The 21,121-nt window shown below is 33.9% G+C and overlaps 2 protein-coding genes across 3 annotated transcripts in view; one reads left to right on the plus strand and one right to left on the minus strand.

The window, feature by feature from the left end:
- LOC144452107 (ras-GEF domain-containing family member 1B-like) overlaps positions 1–21,121 on the minus strand; it is a 91,692-nt gene that overhangs the window by 60,452 nt on the left and 10,119 nt on the right. Inside the window, exons 3-6 of the mRNA XM_078143122.1 lie at positions 14,827–14,925; positions 14,147–14,181; positions 13,782–13,872; positions 11,849–11,899 (exon numbers count right to left, since the gene is read on the minus strand). Of these exons, the coding sequence (XP_077999248.1) occupies positions 11,849–11,899; positions 13,782–13,872; positions 14,147–14,181; positions 14,827–14,925 (276 nt within the window). The remainder of the gene's footprint in view (positions 1–11,848; positions 11,900–13,781; positions 13,873–14,146; positions 14,182–14,826; positions 14,926–21,121) is intronic.
- The window catches only part of LOC144452108 (RWD domain-containing protein 2B-like), a 47,723-nt gene that overhangs the window by 14,489 nt on the left and 12,113 nt on the right, over positions 1–21,121 (plus strand). The gene's annotated exons all lie outside the window — the stretch shown is intronic.

A 21,121-nucleotide genomic window follows, 5' to 3' on the forward strand; every position in this document is an offset into this window, starting at 1 on the left:
GTCTGACAGTGTGTGCCTGTTAATTTATGTTAATTTATGTTAACCTTGATCATATCTCAAAACACTTAACAACTGCTGTGACCTTTACATCTAAGCTCTTAAAAATGACACTTTTACACTTATTCTGAAAGATTCAGTCGTTACATTAGGTCAGTCCACGTACATGTATGTAACCATTCCACCGCTTTAAAGAGAAAACACTGTACTGTGGCTTGCAAGAATGAACCACTCTAGCTAACCATGCTGGGTTGATGAGGCATATCACACAAGTGGAAACAAAGACTGGATCTCTCAGACTAATTAACTTTTAGCTTATACAGTAGCTTAATATATAGTATAGTTTTAGCTTGTATAGTATTAATATTTTTTGTACTGAGATAAATCGGTATTAAAATGAAATGACTTTCACTAGTAATTCAATTCTCAGTTTCTATGTCAGGTATCTCATTAGGTCTAGTCTAGTTCCTTTACGACGTGTTACGATTACTATGATCATCTCCACTCACGTATAGGGAAAGTTGTTTTTCTAGTACAAAAATCTGTGCTACCCATGCTGGGCAAAATGTAAACAACACAAGTCAGTAGTAATTCATCACAAATTGACAGACAGTTGCTTTAGACAATTCCTCATAAACTGAACTCCAGCTCTTAAGTCTGAATCTAATTTCTAAAATCATGTGGGGACACGATAACCTCATCACGTTTATATGAACGCACTCTGGGGTAGCAAAGATTTCTGTGCTAGAATAACGACTTTCCCTATATGTGAGTCGAGATGATCGTAGTAATCATAACATGTCGTATAGGAACTAGACTACATAAGGTGGAAATCAAAACAGTAACTTTAAATACAGATAAAAGTATATTGTAACTTTCTGCTAAAATTACCGGGTGAAAATCTCAAATCATCCTAAAGGCTTCAAAAGTATTAACGAAATGTTTGCATTGAGAATACTGGTGTATATATACAGTACCATGCCTATGCACTGTAGTTTGACTGATTCTAGTTTTAACAAACAGATTCATATACACTAATTAAATGTTTGCACTTCAAAGAATTGACAAGTAACAATATTTTGAGTCTTACCTTGACATACAAACAATAATCAGAAACGCAAGGGACATAATCATTCCTGGTTGCTGGCATGTTTTTCTACGGTGTCTAGATTACTATTAAAAACAAACCTGCTAAGTTACTGTTTATTATTATAATACAGTTGTCCCTAAATACCCTCACTTAGTTAAACTGTATCAACGCCGTGCATCTGTTTCCTTTTTAATATGCTGATTATTTTTAGAATTGAGAACAATGACTCACTTCAGTCAGTCAGTACGCCACCCAAACGGTTTGTAAAACTATCCTGTGACACTGAGGAAATATTTCTATGACTGGAAAAGTTGATAAAAGTTGATACTCATGATGTAGTCATGATGGTTGAATGGTTAGAATGACAGGCTTGGAATCTACAGATTACAGATTGGAGCCTCATTGCTGCCATATGTTTCTGAGTGGCTAAAGTCCTTGTGCCTGAGTCAACCCAGCTGTATAATTGGGGATCCGGTAGGATAGAGGTTGCTATGTGAATGCTTTAATCCTACACACTTATAGAGGCTGCAATGGATTGCATGCTCCCCAGGGAGTTGAGGAAGTATAAGGGGGGGGGGGGGGCATTGTGCCACTATAGGTCCATGCCAAGGGTAATAATTATAAAGCACCTATATAAAGACTAACAGTATTTTGAACTTCAGAAAATTGATCCGAATAGAGCAAAATGTCTGACAAATAAATGGATATACATCATTTTAGTATTACAAAGTCCAGCAGTGGGTGTATATGTATACACGTCAACACTTCCTGTTCTAAAATATACGACCAGAGCATCACATCATAGACTACTGTTCAATATCCTCTACAATTACTTTTTAATTAGTCATTAAATCTAACTTTTTTAATCAGTTATCAAAATCAAAATAATGTTAGAAATAATCCCATAATAAGATCTACAAATATTCTAATGCTGGGTCAATTTCATATTTTGCATTAAACATGTCATCTGTGCATATGTTTTGAATTTGTGATAAGTACGAGAAATTACTTCCAAAACAAAATATTACCAATAGTATGAATCTTTGGTCCATATCCTGACAGATAGGCAACATATATATTAAGATGGCCTTACTTTTATAATTCTGTGTTCGTCATGACCCAACCAAACCTATATTTTTTCAATCTGGCAAAATAATTTTTGAAAAGTGACGCCCTCTATGGCAGGAGGAGAACAATTTATGACATCACTGGTTGTACAACGGCAACCCCATGAGCACATATCTGAGTGAAAATTATCATTTATTTCTGAAATTTAGGAAATTTGATAAAATAAATGGTTCAAAGTTTCTTTCTGACTTAAATTGTCATTTGTAAGTCTTCAGACTTTTATAGTATGAGTATGAGTATGAATTGAAAGTATCATCAACATATACTTACTTTTTTGTGACTTTTAAGAAAATTTATAATTGACTGACTGATGACATCATTGTTAAAGTGTTATGATGCGAAACACAAAATTACATGCAGGCACCCTATAGATAATGGTAGCCTCAATAACATATATTATGGGATGTATTACTGGCTATGTCCCTCAACACCATGTCAGAATCGAGTTCCGACTTTCTCCATCTGCAAACAGGACTACATTCACATGTAGACAATTCATTCAGCCTTCATAGTATAACACCACAGAGAGATTTTGATCTTCAATCAGCGCTTCCATCTGTAGCACTCATTTGATGTCACATTGTATGCATACCGACATAACACATACTTCTCAATATCATCAAATGGAATTTTCATTCACATACTGCACTGTGGTCAATTCCTTTTACTATTTTTTTATATTTAATTGCTGTCCCTCATGGGTCACCTCTCTGTTTGTTTCTCATTCTTTTTGTGACTTTACATTTGTACTGTCATTGGTTGGTTACAAACATGTGAAAATGTCATCCCAAAGACCTGACGTTGTTCACACAGAAACTTTCTTAATCAGTTAATTAATATTAAATAAATATTTACAGCACCTTGCACATTACTGTTCACTCACTCTGTTTGATACAGAAACCATTAAGAAAATGCATAAGTCATGCTACACTTTAAGATAGTAAGATTGACTGAATACAGTTTCTTGCTACATTTTGTCTAAAAATGAACCAGTGCGCCATCATACATACATCAAAACATTGGCGTCCGCATGTCCCACAAATCTAGTTGGAATACATTTAAATAGTTTCTTTCAATTATTTGAAATATATTGATTCATTAAATTGGAAATGTAAAAATCTACAAAAAAAGTGTCCATATATAGTATCAATAAAAAATTACTCCATCGGATATAGTCTAATAAAAATAAAGTTCTCCATACCAAGGTCTCATCTTCTAAAAATGGCCATATTTATGATGCAATCTGACCAGGAATATGTAAAGTAGTGCTTTTACAAAATGTAAATTCAAACGGACAAAAAAAAACATGCTGTAATTTATGTTAATACATTAAAGCTGCACTAGCTGCAACTGGAATATTTTTTTTCAAACAATTTTGTTAAATATAAAGACTTACTTGTAATATCATACATCAAGTACAGTATTAAATAACCTAGGTAAGTGTATTTATATAGCAGTACACATATAGTGAAATATGTCCAATCACTGACAAATTGAGTTTTGGGTCTATACCCAAAACTCACCGTCCAATAAAGTACGATTTCAACTTAATTTAAATCTTTTTTATACTACTTATAGATACTTTAATTGACATGTATAAAGTCTATCATTGGTATTTTAACAATTTTCAGTAAATATATTGTTGGTGGTCTGATAAAAAAATAATACCCAGTTACACCTTAATACTGGTAGTATCAAAGGACTGACTTGCAAGTGATGAGTGGAGGAGATATTTATAAACAGTATTAAATGTTGTATCAGTTATCAATATGAGTTAGGTTAATTATTTCAGGCATGGACATAGATCTCTGTGTATTTCTATTTTCTGGTATGGATACAGTATTTCTACCTATCGTTTGCTGTACTCCATTTCATTGGAATTTTTTCTCTCTGTGTTTATATCTACTGTTTGTCAAATCTAGTATTTCATGCAGGAACTAGAGTTACCAGTAGAAGCAGTTCTTAATTTGGCATGTAGATCTGTGTATTTCTATTTTATGGTATGGATAAAATAAATTTTCAAATAACATTCCATTTGCATCTAGCGCAGCTGTATATTTTAGCCCAGAGACTTGGCTATCTGACTTGACATACTGGCTTGACAGTATAGCCCAGTGATTTGGCTATCTGACTTGACATACTAGCTTGACAGTATAGTCTAGAGACTTGGCTATCTGACTTGACATACTGGCTTGACAGTATAGCCCAGAGACTTGGGTATCTGACTTGACATACTGGCTTGACAGTATAGCCCAGTGATTTGGCTATCTGACTTGACATACTAGCTTGACAGTATAGTCTAGAGACTTGGCTATCTGACTTGACATACTGGCTTGACAGTATAGCCCAGAGACTTTGCTGTCTGACTTGACACACTGGTTTGACAGTATAGCCCAGAGACTTGGCTATCTGACTTGACATACTGACTTGACAGTATAGCCCAGAGACTTGGCTATCTGACTTGACATACTGGTTTGACAGTATAGCCCAAAGACTTGGCTATCTGACTTGACTTACTGACTTGACAGTATAGCCCAAAGACTTGGCTATCTGACTTGACTTACTGACTTGACAGTATAGCCCAAAGACTTGGCTATCTGACTTGACATACTAACTTGACAGTATAGCCCAAAGACTTGGCTATCTGACTTGACATACTAACTTGACAGTATAGCCCAAAGACTTGGCTATCTGACTTGACATACTAACTTGACAGTATAGCCCAAAGACTTGGCTATCTGACTTGACATACTGACTTGACAGTATAGCCCAGTGATTTGGCTGTCTGACTTGACTTACTGACTTGACAGTATAGCCCAGAGACTTGGCTATCTGACTTGACATACTGACTTGACAGTATAGCCCAGAGACTTGGCTATCTGACTTGACATACTGACTTGACAGTATAGCCCAAAGACTTTGCTGTCTGACTTGACACACTGGTTTGACAGTATAGCCCAGAGACTTGGCTATCTGACTTGACATACTGGCTTGACAGTATAGCCCAGAGACTTGGCTATCTGACTTGACATACTGGCTTGACAGTATAGCCCAGAGACTTGGCTATCTGACTTGACATACTGGTTTGACAGTATAGCTCAGAGACTTGGCTATCTGACTTGACATACTGGCTTGACAGTATAGCCCAAAGACTTGGCTGTCTGACTTGACATACTGACTTGACAGTACAAAGTATCTGGCATTAACTACATTGTCAAACCAGACAGTCATGTCTCAGGGCATTGATGTATCATTGATTAGAATTAAACACACATCAGTATGTTTTAAAGTGATCATTACAGGTAGACAGTGAGTTGAAACTCCTTCCCCAGGGGGATATACTCCCATAAAAATGTACATGGGTATGTGAAACCCAAATGGGTCATTTTTTCACACAAAAATCTCTAAACATGGGTATGGATTGACTTTTCATTTGAAAATTCCCTAATCATGGGTCAATAATATGGGAAACATGTCAACTGCATGATTTAGAAATACGTTCACAGCATCAGAATAAAGGTAACTGACCAGACAATTATGTCTGAAAATTCCTAACAATGTGTCTGTTTTTGGATTATACATGGGTACATTTTTCAAACTTTGGCCACACACCTGTCAGAAAATTTGGGTAGTATACCGGATTATAAAAAAAAACCCTCCCTCTCCCCCTGGGGTTGTATCTAATGTACCATAGAACATTGGTATTTTACAGGTATTATGATTTATACTTGTCATTCTAACACTGATGATATGATATCATGTATATCATTATAGCGTCAGACAGTCTGCATATAAAGTATGCCTAGTATTGACTCCTAACATACTGCATTCCTAATTCAATCAGCGGTAATGAATTTCAAAGTGTGGCCTCTTTTCTTACACATAACCTTGACATTAACTGTGGTGAAGACCAAGACGTGTGTCCTAAATCTACAACACTTTCAACTCTAACAATCTGACAGCAAAATATAGGTTAGCTCTGTAACATACATCAATATATATAGTCTATAAATCATGGTTATAGGGTTTTCACTATAAGGTTACTACACATAAACTGTATAACCCTTCACCATGTTCTTTATAGGGGAATGCAATCCATAAGATTGTATGGTCATATTGTACAGGCAAGTATGTAAATCTCTCTTGCTAACCCCATCTCTTATCCCAAGCACCCATACTAGATATAAAAAAAACCTCCCCAATCCCATTTCAAAACCCATTTCAAACCCATTTCAAACCCCTGCAAATTTACACATACACGTTAGATACTGTTAATACAGAATGAGTTCTCTATATGTATATGTGCCAGGAAAGTGAAATTATATAATACAGCTCTGTCAGTTTCAATATTGCTTCCTAAGCATATGTTAAACTGTGATCAGTCTCCATGAGATATAGTCTCAGTGAGGGATAAATTCCATACACAATTCCTCACTTTGTTTTCATTATCATCTGTAATCACAGGGGATAAAAACTGAAACTAACGCTATTTTGTACGTACATTGCGCATAGCACTTATCACATGTCTCAGATTCATCATTGTTTTGTCAGAAACTATGCATTCATTTTCCCATGTTTTGAACATCTTGTTTTAAAATATGCAACAGCAGTGTACCTGTTACAGAATCAATCAATACATCTATTTATCATATAATGGCGTAAAGTATACAGCAACAAAAAAAATGAGGAAATTTTTCCATTCTCTCAATTTCAACGCAAAATTTTTAAAAATTTTATCAAATAACTGACAGTTGTTCAAATATATTGAGTGTAACAAATGTCTTCAGTTTAGTATTTTTATCGTCATATTTTGAGTAGTTTTACTATTTTCTCCCGAGATTCATCAATTCCAGAATATTAACATGATTGTAAACAGTATTTATCATTAATAATGTATGTCTATTATGAAGTTAATTAAAAATTGAATAATTTATCCTTATCTTGCATAAATCTAAAAGTGGCCTTGAATTTCATAATGTGATACAATGTATAGGAGATGTACTAATCTCTAAAAGGTCTTTGTATTTGCATTTTATATTTGCAGTTATTGTTCTTCAAGTGGTAGTTATCACCAGCAAGTCATTTACATGTATTTGTTTCTATAATCAAATGATTAAATACATCTTATTCCAGAATACAGGGAATGGATAGAACCACAGATATTAAAGTATCACTTGTCTGTGATAGAACACATTTGAACTGTATATAAAAGACTGTTGTATTTACATTTCATATTTGCTATAATTATGTTCTTCAAGACGCAGCTATCAATGCAAGTAACTGTCAGGTAATAGTTTCTACAATCAAATGATTACATACAGCTGATTCTAAAATGCAAGGAATGGATAGAACACGTTTGAACATATAAAAGGTCCTTGTATTTGCATTTCATATTTGCTAATATGTTCTTCAAGACGAAGTTGTCAATGCAAGTAATTAATTCTGCAATCGAATGATTACATACAACCAATTCCAGAATAGAATACAAGGAATGGATAGAACATATTTGAACATATCGTAGCAATTGACATTTTTTTTACCTGCTTCAGACATCCTTCCTTCTGTGCTACATTATCACTCACATTCTTGACTTGCTTGGCTTCGCTAACTTTGCTGTTAGCATCCTTGCTTTTTTTCTTTATCAGATTATCGTTGTCATAGAAACTCCACAGTGATTTAATAGTCTGAAGCAGCCAGACCCATACAGCTTTAGCACAAGTGAACAGTCCAGACATTGGCAAGTGAATGTTGAGAGGTGACAAGGATTTCATGAATTTGACAGTAGTCACAGCACGCTGGTGTATCATCTCTACAGCATGACTCAACGTACTCTCTCACTCTGGGAATCCATCAACCTAGAGACCCCCTAGCTTGTTAGTTATTTTGCTAGTATGATCGGGTGACTGAACAAGTGGAATCCCTATCTAGATTAGGAATCCGACCCTATCAACTTGATATCTTGCATATTAATATCATTCTGGATATAGCAGACCAACTATAGATTAATATATCAACAAACAGGAAGAGAATCAATGACTCAATGTAGGAAAACAAACGACAACAGGAAAACATGAGTTCGTAAGTGAACTTATCGCAATGCTTCAGATTCCTGGTTTGCAAAATGAAGTCATGTCTACAATAATAATGACATCATTAAACGTTACTGACCACTGCACGATGACTGCAACACATTCATGTCTTTAATAGTATTATTTTTATTGTTACTATTGACTTTATTTAAACTCGATAAATTGTTGAGCCATAGGCTCTTCTTACACAATGTCAAGAAGGAAAAATGTACAATATTATACAGGCATGGTTTGTGAAATGAATTGAAAGTCATTCTCTTAGTATAGAATCCATTCATGTGAGGTTTTATGCCTCTCACCTTTTCCTAGTTCGTAAGCTATATAACATTCGTGCAATGTAGAAGCCTGACTGGGTTGAACAATATGACGTACCTTACAGTATAACAAAATAACAGTAAAGCCTTCCCCTATGAAAACAAAACTTCCCCACATGACAGTCCTAGGCAGTCATTCCATTGATTTCACACATTTTTACAACTTTTCACAACCGATATACTAAATCATACAATATAGTAACATTCCTCTTACTTAATTGCTAACATTTTATTTGTGAAATGCACTTTGCTGGTTATTTCTCACATTTCTGCAAAAGACACTCTTTGTGACTATTAGTACGTTCTCTGATATTTAATATAATCTGTACATAGTTTTCTGAATTTTTGGAATAGCAGAGTGAAGTGAAAGATCCGTTACTGTTTCCGCTTATGTAACTACTCATAAACTAAAACGACATATCCTCCAGTTTAAGAATACAGGGGAAAATTTCTTCGACTGATGTTTTTCATTCTCACTAGATTTAGATTTCATATATTTAATCTGATATTAAATTCATTGTTTGAATTATCCATTATCATTTCTCTAATCATCTGCTAAATTATTTCTAATTTAGCAGATCTAATCTAATTCTAATGCTTTTTATTCCAAATAGAAGCTGATTGCACCATTTATTTAATAATTCTGATATTAAATCAATTGTGGATATTTCAATATCATTTACACTTTTGTGTCAAATATTCTGTCAACCTAGATATTTTCATATTAGAAAATTTTACAATTTTAGAGTTTTCAGCTAGTTCTCAAACACATATTTTTACTAATTACCAGAAAGGTAGTTTGTAATAATATACAAGAAGGCATTTTAGTCACTACTTATTTTTACTAATTACCAGACTGGTACATTGTATCAATGTACAAAAAGGCATTTTGGTCACTACTTATTTTTACAAATTACCAGACTGGTACATTGTGTTCATGTACAAGAAGGTATTTTAGTCTTTACATATTTTTGCGTCTTTGGTTTTCAGTGATATTAACGAAAATAAGTCTTTAGCGAAAATGTCCAGGTTTTATAGTATTCTCTTAAACTCATTTCCTTCATAGATTACATAATAATACACATAGAGGAAGTGACATACGTTGTACACTATTACCTTCAAATCTTGTCAGAGCTTTTAGATTAAAAGTTCAGAAGTCAATACGATAATTAAATCACATCTAAGTTTTGACAGCATATGCTATTCCAGCTGAAATATTACTCTTTGAAAACGTGTTGTATGTTGACAATGTTGCTATTTCAAATCCCTGCCTATATCCGTTGTCATTTAATAACGGTTAAAACGTGTCGTACGTTGACGTTTCTATTTGAAATCTCAACCTATACGTTAACTTATTTAATAATAACGTGTCGTATGTTGATGTTTTTATTTAAAAACTCAGCCTATATGTGTTGTCAATCAATAACAGTTAAAACGTGTTGTATGTTGACAATGTTTCTATTTCAAATCTCAGCCTATGTGTTAAGTCATTTAATAACAGTTCAAATGTGTCGTACGTTTAAAACGTGTCTATTTTGACAATGTTTCTCTTTCAAATCTCAGTCTATGCGGTGCGGTTGAGTCATTCAATAACGGTATTTTAACCATGTGGTATGACAATAATCCCATGTTATGTAATTCAATAATAGTTTTAAATTAGTAACATTGTAATTAATATTCCATCAATGAGAAAAACATTCCTTCTTTGACTATCTTCTGGTTTACTGTAGCCTAGGGTTCTAATTTTATCAGATTTCCCCTCTTTCGTTCATCAGAATTTCCCTCTCTTTTACAAGGGTTCTAATTTTATCAGCTTTTTTCCTCTCTCTTTCTTAGTGTTCATAAATTTTATCAGATTCCCCTCTCTCTTTCTTAGGGTTCTAATCTTATCAGATTTCCCCTCTATCTTTCTCAGGGTTCTAATTTATCAGCTTTCCCCTCTATCTTTCTCAGGGTTCTATTTTTATCAGATTTCCCCTTCTCTCTTTCTCAGGGTTCTAATTTTATCAGATTTTCCTCTCTCTTTCTCAGGGTTCTAATTTTATCAGACTTTCCCTTCTATCTTTCTAAGGGTTCTAATTTTATCAGATTTCACTCTCTCTTTCTCAGGGTTCTAATTTTATCAGATTTTCCCTCTATCTTTCTTAGAGTTCTAATCTTATGAGATTTCTCCCTCTCTTTTACCTTACTATTATAGGGCTCTAAAACTTTGTCAATGTCAGCACAGATATTAAAGTGTCATCAGACACAGATGTGCAGGACCACACGTGATGATTGCATCCTGAAAGTGACACCACATAGACACACAGTCACCCACTAGACTAATTATACCACAGACCTATCAATATCACCGGCCATCATCACATACAGCAAACTAAACCTTGCCTTCAATCAGACCTTCCTGTAAATCATTCCAACATATGGCCTCAATTTCATCACAGGTTATATCAAGATAAATTGTATGGATTCCTTTAAAAGTGATACTAACACATAATTTATTTTCAAAACCAACATACTGAAAGCTCATTATCATTATAAATTACCTGCCTATTAAGTGTGGCTTTCATTTTACTTTGCACCTTCACTTAGCTGTAACTGAATTATTATAATTTTGTTTCAGACAATGAAAAATACATTGAGTGAAAATTGTTAAAATACCAATAATTAGACATTGTACATGTCTATTTTATCTATATAAGTACAAAAATGTAGTATAATAGTATAAGTTGCAGTTCTGATTCAGTGGGCACTGATTTTTGAGTGCGGACCCAAAAATTGATATATTGCACCATACTATGTGTACTGCTACACAAATGTGTTTAGCCACAGGTGATTCAATATGTAGGGTAACATACTCCAAGATTATAATATGGTAACTATGGTAACACTTCAAGATTATACTATGGTAACTTACTCCATGCTTAGCCATAGTAACTTTAGTTAAGCTACCATCATAGCAACAGTCATAGCAAATGTCATAACAACAGTGCTATGAACTGTCATAGCAACCATTATAACAACTGTCATAGTTACTGTCATAGTTATCGTCATATAGCTACCATCATAGCAACAGTCATAGCAAGTGTCATAGCAACCACTATAGCTATCGCTACAGCTACTGTCATCGCTGTATATTTGGTGGAACTAAAAGTGAATGAAACTTATAATGTCATTTTGAAGAGAGTTTAATACGTACTCTACAGTACCATTTACAATGTACTTGTACTCACCCTAACTTTAGAGGTCTGCTTTAGTCCAATATGAGGTTGACTTCGTTGGGACTAAAACAAAAATAACACATTGATCGTCAATTTTCAATCAATGATTACAATTAATCAAATCACATATTTAAAGTTGATACGCTAGAAAAGCTTCAAACAAATGAACCGAGACTAAGATAAAAATTGTGATGAATGTGACCATACCATCCTTATCAAAAGACAGATGTTAAATAGATAAGAAAGTATAAGTGCATGCATGGACTCAGTGAGATTATACTTCATTATGATAGATATATGTCATGTAAGTACAGTTGTTTAGTTTTGTATGTATTGGTTGACAAGTGACATTTAGAGAAAACGTTTTACTTCATGCAGTCATTCTTTTACAGGGTCTGAAATTAATGGTAGTTCCGTGTCCACAGACTACCAATTCTTGTCATGGGCTACCATAATTTATAGCTAACAGCCCTGGGTTCTGCTGATTGTAATGACTAGAAGATATGATTTTACTTGAAAGTCATTTTTTCATCTCATGGCAGATCTCAGGAGATCTCGCATGAGCCATTTTGTCCTTAGCAGCCAAGTGAAGGTGGTCAAGCTGAAAGTGTTAAAAACTTAGCAACACTATTGTTCTCAATGTCATCGCACATGGCTACGGCATATGCTTGACCACGATCACATGTATAACAACCGTTGTTGCTAGGCATATTTGCATATCTCGTGATATCTGCAATGAGACATAAAATCTCTTATTGTGATGGATGTCTGACATGAGTCTAGAATACTCTATGTTACTGTCAACCAAATATAACACATGAAAGTATTTTAATAACACAGATTGTCAATGGTGGTCCTCTATTTTCAGTTCAGGTATATGGTACTACTGATCACCATCCTTAGATTACCAATTTCAGAAAGTGCTAGCTCACTGAGACTATCAAAGAAAAGTTGATTTCAAACCCTGTTTTATCATTAACATTAACATCAATTGTTAAATTTAAGATAATTAATAAAAACATTATTAGAGTTATGACAAGAATGATTTCATAAAATGGCATCTAAACTATGAAAACTCAACTTTTACATTTAACTTTTATTTTCACTTCAGGAATGACAGCTGCCTATCATTTTGAATAGCATATGATAGCTGTCTATACAAACAGAATATTTGGACTACGTTAATGGCCGTTGGGAATTCATCTATTTCTACTTCTACCATGTTAGATTTTATCATTTAAAGTAATTTTAAGTGTTGTGTACAGCATATCTTCCATTACACATATGTTTTTACAAACAGGAATTAAACTAATATTCTTAAGTTTTATGTTTTTTTGGCAAGCACCATGTGTAATCCCAAGTTATATCTTATTTTGATCTGTTCTCTTGTACCATTTTCCTTCCCTTTCTGTTCCTATTGCTCAAGATAAAGTCATTGGTAAAAACGAAGTGGTTGTCCTAGTCACTTCTACATGTCAGGGCTGGGGTCCCCACAATGGAATATTTCCTAAGGTCTATATTAACAGACCTATTGTAATGTATTCTAAAAACACCCATTGTATTATCCCTGTATTCTTACCTTGACAGACCTATTGTAATGTATTCTAAAAACACCCATTGTATTCTCCCTGTATTCTTACCTTAACAGACCTATTTTAATGTATTCTAAAAACACCCATTGTATTCTCCCTGTATTCTTACCTTGACAGACCTATTGTAATGTATTCTAAAAACACCCATTGTATTCTCCCTGTATTCTTACCTTAACAGACCTATTGTAATGTATTCTAAAAACACCCATTGTATTCTCCCTGTATTCTTACCTTAACAGACCTATTGTAATGTATTCTAAAAACACCCATTGTATTCTCCCTGTGTTCTTACCTTGACAGACCTATTGTAATGTATTCTAAAAACACCCATTGCATTCTCCCTGTATTCTTACCTTAACAGACCTATTGTAATGTATTCTAAAAACACCCATTGCATTCTCTCTGTATTCTTGTTCTAGTCTGTCATGTTGATCTTGAAGACGACTGAAACAAGAAAACAAACACAAATTAATTTGTTAAACTGATGCAAAATATGACCAGTCTCACTAACCGTGACACATCTTTCAAGAGTATTTGCAAACAAGGATGAAATCTCCTGTAAATGTAAGATTCTATCTATATTGGTTGGAATATATCCCTCTAGATTTAGTTCAAATTCAATTTGTCACTTTGATAACCTGATTTCTCAGTGCAATGCCAATCAAATTGCTCATTTTCACCTTATACATATGCAAATCCTAAAAGACTTGTAGCTTACCTGATATAATGCTGCTGTCTTTCCACTTCTTTATGCTGAAATTTGTTTTTTTTTAAGATAAAAAATTAAAACCATTTAGAATATGAAGGGTTATCAGTAGCTCCAAATTAGGTATTACGATAACCACAGATAATCCCATAGTCCCTTGCATCTGAGCATGATCAGTCTGGATTGCAAGTTCCCTATTGACTATACACATAGAGGTGTTCACTGTTCAGCCACAATTTGATCCCTTGCGTAAATATTCACTGTCTAGTTTATGGCATATGGTATAAGTAGACAAAAATATATGTAAATCTTTGTATAAATGCCTCCTGCTCCCTGTGGTACAATCACGATCAATATGATATTACCATTGTATAGTTTTATCAGTTGTACACATGATCTCTTATGAAGTCTTATACCAAAACATATCACAAACCACTGATGCAGTGAATTACTATCCTGTATCACTCATTCCATCTCAGTTCTATTCAAACAGTAAGATAGCTAACTAAATATATCTTTATTATATAGAATCATTAACGGCAGCTCAGAACAGTGAATCAATGAATGAACTAATCAACATCACAAATATGCTATAATTGTTATTTTCAAAATTATCAGTCATAATTCTATTATTATACCAAAGTATCTCCACCCATTATCAGTCATTGCTATTTCTATTATCATGTTACCACGGTTACCTTTTGAACACCTTCTACTTGATCAAATTGGTTAAGTTCACGTTGTAGTACTGACAAACGTCTACATTCGGCCTCCAACAATCGGTTTGTAACCTGCAATCATATAAAAAACAAGACATGTTGGAACATAAGTTACTAAAGTAGTGCCAATGGCACTGCAGCACAAGTGTAGACTTTTAGGCAATGATTGATGATACAATTTCCAGGGTATGATTGGTAGGATACTAATGTAAATGGAATTTTTTTGCGTATTTTACTGGAAAACCAAACTGCAAAAAATAAGTCAGGATTAAAATGCCTTTATGTACATGAACACAATGTACCAGTTTGACTGTTTGGTAATTAGTAAAAATTAGTCTTTGAGAACTAGTTGAAATCGCAGAATTTTGTAGTGGCAAAAGTATTTACGTTATACTCTCTTGGCAACATCATCCCTGTTACTGTTTTAGTAGTCTAGTAACCATACATGTGGTTGTTTTCTACAATTTCTCTTTCTTTCTCTCCACGTCTAGTCAAATAAACAAATTCTACCAAAAAATCTAGCTAAATCTCCTGCTGGGAAAAGGTTAAACAGTGCAAGTCAGTTGTAATCCATCACACACACAGACAGACAGTTGTAATTGGTTACTTCGTTTAGTTTACTACAAACTCAACCTCCAGTCTTTAAGTAAGTCACAGGAGGAGACTATGTGTGGCTAGCATTAATGGGGTTGCTTCCCTTGTGTACTGCCCACATGGGGAAGGGACTACACATCTACAATGATCATGTGTCCCTTGAGTACGCATATGGGGTGAGGGACTATATGTATATATGACTACATCATCATCCTACCTGCAACATCTCCTCATTGTTAAAACCCTCTGGTAACATATATTGGTCAGAAAAAGAACTCATCGTTTCTATAGCAACAACATTCATGAATCCAAAGTCGAAATCAGAGTTGAAAACAACGAACCAAGTCCCAGTCAACCTGATGCTAGCAACAAGGGTAGTTATATATGTAATACCAGACGTAAATATCACAAATTATACGCAGAGATAATCCATCGACTTGTTCCAAGAGCTGAGGCTGTGATTCAAGTGATCTCTCTTCATCACTGTATTATCACCACAACTAGGTGTGTACATCTCCTTATTCATCATAATCCATTCTTTTTTTTTAAACATGATGTCAGCAGCTATTTAGGGATACCCTCCAAATTTTCACATTCACATTTTTCTTCCAAATTCTAAAACTATATTGATATCTAATAATACATTCCTGTAATGTTATTTATTTTCTTGTTTTTCTATTTTGTATAAAATCATGGAAAAGACGCCAATCATATTAATTTGTATTGAAAAATTCCAATTTTTAATAGAAAAACTAATATTTTCAATTTTTGTTACAAATTAGTAATTCTGTCTAAAAATCACAAATTCTTGATATTGTGTACAATTTTTTTATACAAAATAACATTATTTCAAAAAATGAACTGTGCCAAATAGTAAAACCATAACCAATGCTTCGCTTTCAAAAAATGAAATTTGTAGACATTTTTATGTCTCCCCAGTGTTTTTCAATTTGTTATTAAAAAAATAGGTAAAACCTGGCTTTCCTAATACTCTTTTTTTGACTGATAAATTTTTTTTTATAATTTACCAAACGTCGCTAATTTTATTTTGTAATTTTCTTGTCTGGCACACAAATGAGAATTACTCTCTTTAATTGCATTCATCTTATTTGAAAGTAACTGTTTATGAAAATTCAAATTTACAGACTACCCCTTAAAATTTCATCCTCATCCCCACTCGAGGTTATAAATGTCATAATCAAGGATTCTCATGATGAGATTTTCTGTTTCCATGGCAACGGCCAATTGTATGCACAGGTTGCTATGGCGATAAGCCTTTCAAAGATAAAAAGGATATTAATGAAAGGGAAGCATGAATAAGTATATAGCTAAAAGGTGTAATTGATACTTTTGTCAACCCATCCACCTACTATGCATTGAAGCCACCTGTGAAAATCAGAATTCAAATTAGCGACATAATACATGCACTACTGTATGAGTCACACAATGGGTGTGTTCTCTGCTTCATCATCAAATGACATCAGAATATCAAGCTGGGTTTAAAGGTGTAGACGCCACCAAAATGTCATTTAATTTCAAATTTTAAAAATATTATCTTCATTTTATATGAAAATGCCAAAATCAAGTTACTACCAAAATTAAGTAACTTTAGTTCCAATTAGGCACAAGATGGTTTTTTTTTCAAATCTCACATACAAGCATTTCTTTTATAAGTTTGTTGCACTCAGTCTAACTACAACGGTGAGCCAACTAGGAGACATGGACTTGAGAAAATATAAAATTGGGTTTGTTGCACTCAGTCTAACTACTATGGTGAGCCAACTAGGAGACATGGACTTGAGAAAATGTCAAATTGGGCTTAGTAAAAGAAATGACAAGAGTTTTTGTCTACATACAACTTAATTTCTGATTTTTCGACCTCACACAGGTCTCCTTCAGGGTAGAATGCTATGTCCACCTTCTAAAAGCCGGCAGTGGTCAATGAAATTATTATTACAAATTACACAAACAAATATAACCACTGATAGCATACATGCACATAAAACAAAACATTTAAATTTTACCTAACTATGAACACAAATAATCAGCTTTTCATTTGAAAAGAATTTAAAAAAAATTAATCTCTTTACTTAAACATCGCAATGTTTTGATAATTGAATGCAAACATAATCTTTTACGCTATCATTCCTATTCAAATTATACACTACTTCAACAGAAAATAAGTTTGAGACATGGTCCTTGTACTAGTATATCACTAGAGGGCTCCCTTCATTATAACGGTATGAGAAAAGAATTCTCACTTCAAATAATGTGCTAAACCAGAAACCTTGTTATGGTCTTTTCATGGTATTTTTCCATCTCACTTCATAGCAATAATAACTTACAGTCATGTTTGAATAATTAGAGTAGCTCACTCAGAGTCAACAAATCATCTGTTTGAGCCCCACCACCACCTGTCCTCTGTTTCTGAATGACTAAAGTCCTTGGGTCAGCAAGGTTTGAATCAACTATTGTGCCCAAGTAAACTCGGTTATAGAATTGGAACCTGGTAGGACTGAGGTGTGAATACTTTAACAAATCCTATGGGCTTTAATCAAGGTTGCAAGGGTTGTTGTGCTCCCTGAGACTTTGATGAGTAAGTATAAATGGTTGTGCCATTTTAGGTCCATACCAGGGTAGTAATTGTAAAGTACATTGAGCACTACAGAAAGTGCTATATAAAAACTAACATTATTATTTTATACTTACAAAATTACAAGTTTTAACCATCACTTTTAAACCATCAATATACTAATACTTAACACTACAAAGGTTGTATCTAAAATCCTAGTTTATGAAATATGGAATTTACAAATTCAGTGTTATTTGTCCATAATTAACTCATGTATCATATTTGTTATTGTTTTCATATATTGATAATAATATAGATTGTGTGGTTTGTGTTCAGCCGATACTACTGGTATGTATGGAAAGCGCCCTCTAGAGAGCAACTACACAAGTTTGCCTCACATCTTCATACACTAACTGTAGCTTCATTTTATCCATGTACTTATTTACTTATATTTGTTTGTCTGTTTACTTTGTCTGTCTGTCTGTCTGTCTGTCTGTCTGTCTGTCTGTCTGTCTGTCTGCTGCCAGTATAATGAGAAAAAAGAAAGATGGACACTGAACCAGAAGTCTGGTAGCAACTCCTTTAAAAGCAAATTAATATTTTCAAAATGTGTATAGTCAGAAAGCCAACTGTGGTTTCTAACCATGTGAGTGAAGGTATAAATCGTAATGATACTTCTAATGGACAATGTCTAAAATAAATTGGTGATTACAATTTTATGATCTGTATTTTGCAGTTTTACAGTTTACGAAAGCAATTTCGAGTTACTAAAATACTCCTTGTCCCACCTTCATACAATATGAAACGAAAACTGTAAATAAACAACTGTAGACCGAGTCCATCAATCATAACGAAAATAACACTGGCATTATGCCAATTGTTCTATTTACGGTTGCTTTATTCCGCTAACACAAACATAAACATATTTTGTCTACTTGTGAACATTTCTATTCATAGAGTTAAAAAAATTGCTTGGACGCAAATCTCATTGCTGTAAACTGCTGATGATAGTGAGAGATATCTGCAAAAATTTGGGAATCGTTTACAAGAAATTTGTTGAATCTGTGAATAGGAATTTCATTCAACTATGAACCCAGAGTCTATGAACATGTATTCTCACACATTGTGTCTACTGGGTTAGTATGAATTGCAACCAATGGGTTACACTACTACTTATTCACTTCAATGGGGTTATAACAATTTTATAGCCCTGTAATTATGGGTTATATAATGACACTCACTTTGTTACATTGTCCAAGTGAAGACTTTCATGAATACATATGATCCCGTTGTCCGAATTTTTATAGTCAATAACTCTAGCTACTAATAAAAATGGCTAAATGCTACCTCCGAGGATTTTCTCACAAGTGACTTGGATAGAAATATAAATTAATTTGAACCAGCAAATTTTGTTTAGTATTGTAAATTTCTACTCACAGAGTAAGAAAATATCTTGGAAGCAAATCCTACATCCTAGGATCTACAGGGGTGTGCTAAGTGTACAGAGGGCTATTGTTACAAATGTTTGTATTTTACTTTTTGGAAACTGAACATGTATAATTTCAAAATGATCATTTTCTCTTTAATTGTGATTTTTTCCCACCTTGTAGTTTTTTGTACAAACAAACAAATACCTTCCTGCTATAAAGAGGATTACATCTATTTCTCTGTATACATATTAGTATTCAAAATAAACAGATAAACATCTATGTTTCATTCAGTTCTCACAAGTCAGACTACTAGATGTAGCAACGAAGCCACCTGCAAGGAGGTATGTGTTAACTGTTGAGTCTAGTCAAGTGGTTTTACAGCAATGAAAATCATTCTTCAAAAGCATTTTTAAAATCAAGTTCTGTAATCTCCTGGTTTCAGAACTAATTCAAAGTGCAGAAAATAAGCACTCCCTCCAAATTATTGATTACCATTAATAGCTTTACATAGTGGGAGAGGAAGTGTAACCCAATAGCTTTAGAAAGAGGGGGGAGTGTACCTCTCTAGTTTGACGTATAGGGGAGGAAGTGTACACCACTAGCTTTAGACAGAGGGAGAGGAAGTATACCCCACTATATAGGTTTACACAGAGGGGGGGGGGGAGTAACCCACTAGCTTGACACAGAGGGGGGTGTACCTCTCTAGCTTGACATATAGGAGAGGAAGTGTACACCACTAGCTTTAGACAGAGGTCAAACTTTTGATATTTCGACACGTCAGTGCAATGAGGTTGTATCTGCTATAAAACTGTATAGCAATACAGTCATTATACCTTATACAACTGTATAGCCGATACTACCTTATTGTACTGACGTGATGTTTTATGGTTTGGTATTGGAATATCTATAATAATGATGTAATGAATTATGAATACTTCATCACTGATCATCAACAGACACAATCTATATTCATCATCAATAAATACTTTATTACAAATATCAAAATTTATCTCATTTGTGGATTATATCATTTTTCAAAAAAAATCATCATTTTGAGATCAGCAATACCATTAATTGTTATAATTTATTGATTATTAAAATTTCACAATATTAAAATTCAGATTGTCAAGTCATACAGAAAACTATTTTAATATTTGATAAGGCTGTGTTTTCAGTTAAATAAATGTAATTAAAATCTATAAATAATTAACTGTTTAAAATAGTATAATGATAACATTGACAGGAAATTGAGATACAGTTGTGTGATGTAGTGCCAGATGTCTAGAATTTAGAAAACAACTCTGCAATACCTATATCCTGATTAACCACCTAGCTAAATCCCAATGTCATCCATCCTGAACCTCATAGTCAAATCCAATCTCATCCACAATATATCCCAAAGCCCTCAAATCCCAATTTCATCTGCAGTACACCAACTTTCCACCCTCAACCTCCTAGCCAAATTCTAATCCACAATATATAAAAAAAAACCATCCCAACTTCATCTGCAATACATCCCCAACCCCCAACCCTATAGCCTCCTAGTCAATCCCAATTTCATCTGCAATACATCCCCAACCCCCTCCCCAATTCCAAATTTCATCTGCAATACACCCCAACCCCTACCCTTAACCTCCAAGCCAAATCCCAATTTCATCCACAATACATTGTC

The sequence above is a fragment of the Glandiceps talaboti genome, chromosome 22 (genome assembly GCF_964340395.1).
Source record: "Glandiceps talaboti chromosome 22, keGlaTala1.1, whole genome shotgun sequence".
Taxonomy (NCBI): Eukaryota; Metazoa; Hemichordata; class Enteropneusta; family Spengelidae; genus Glandiceps; species Glandiceps talaboti.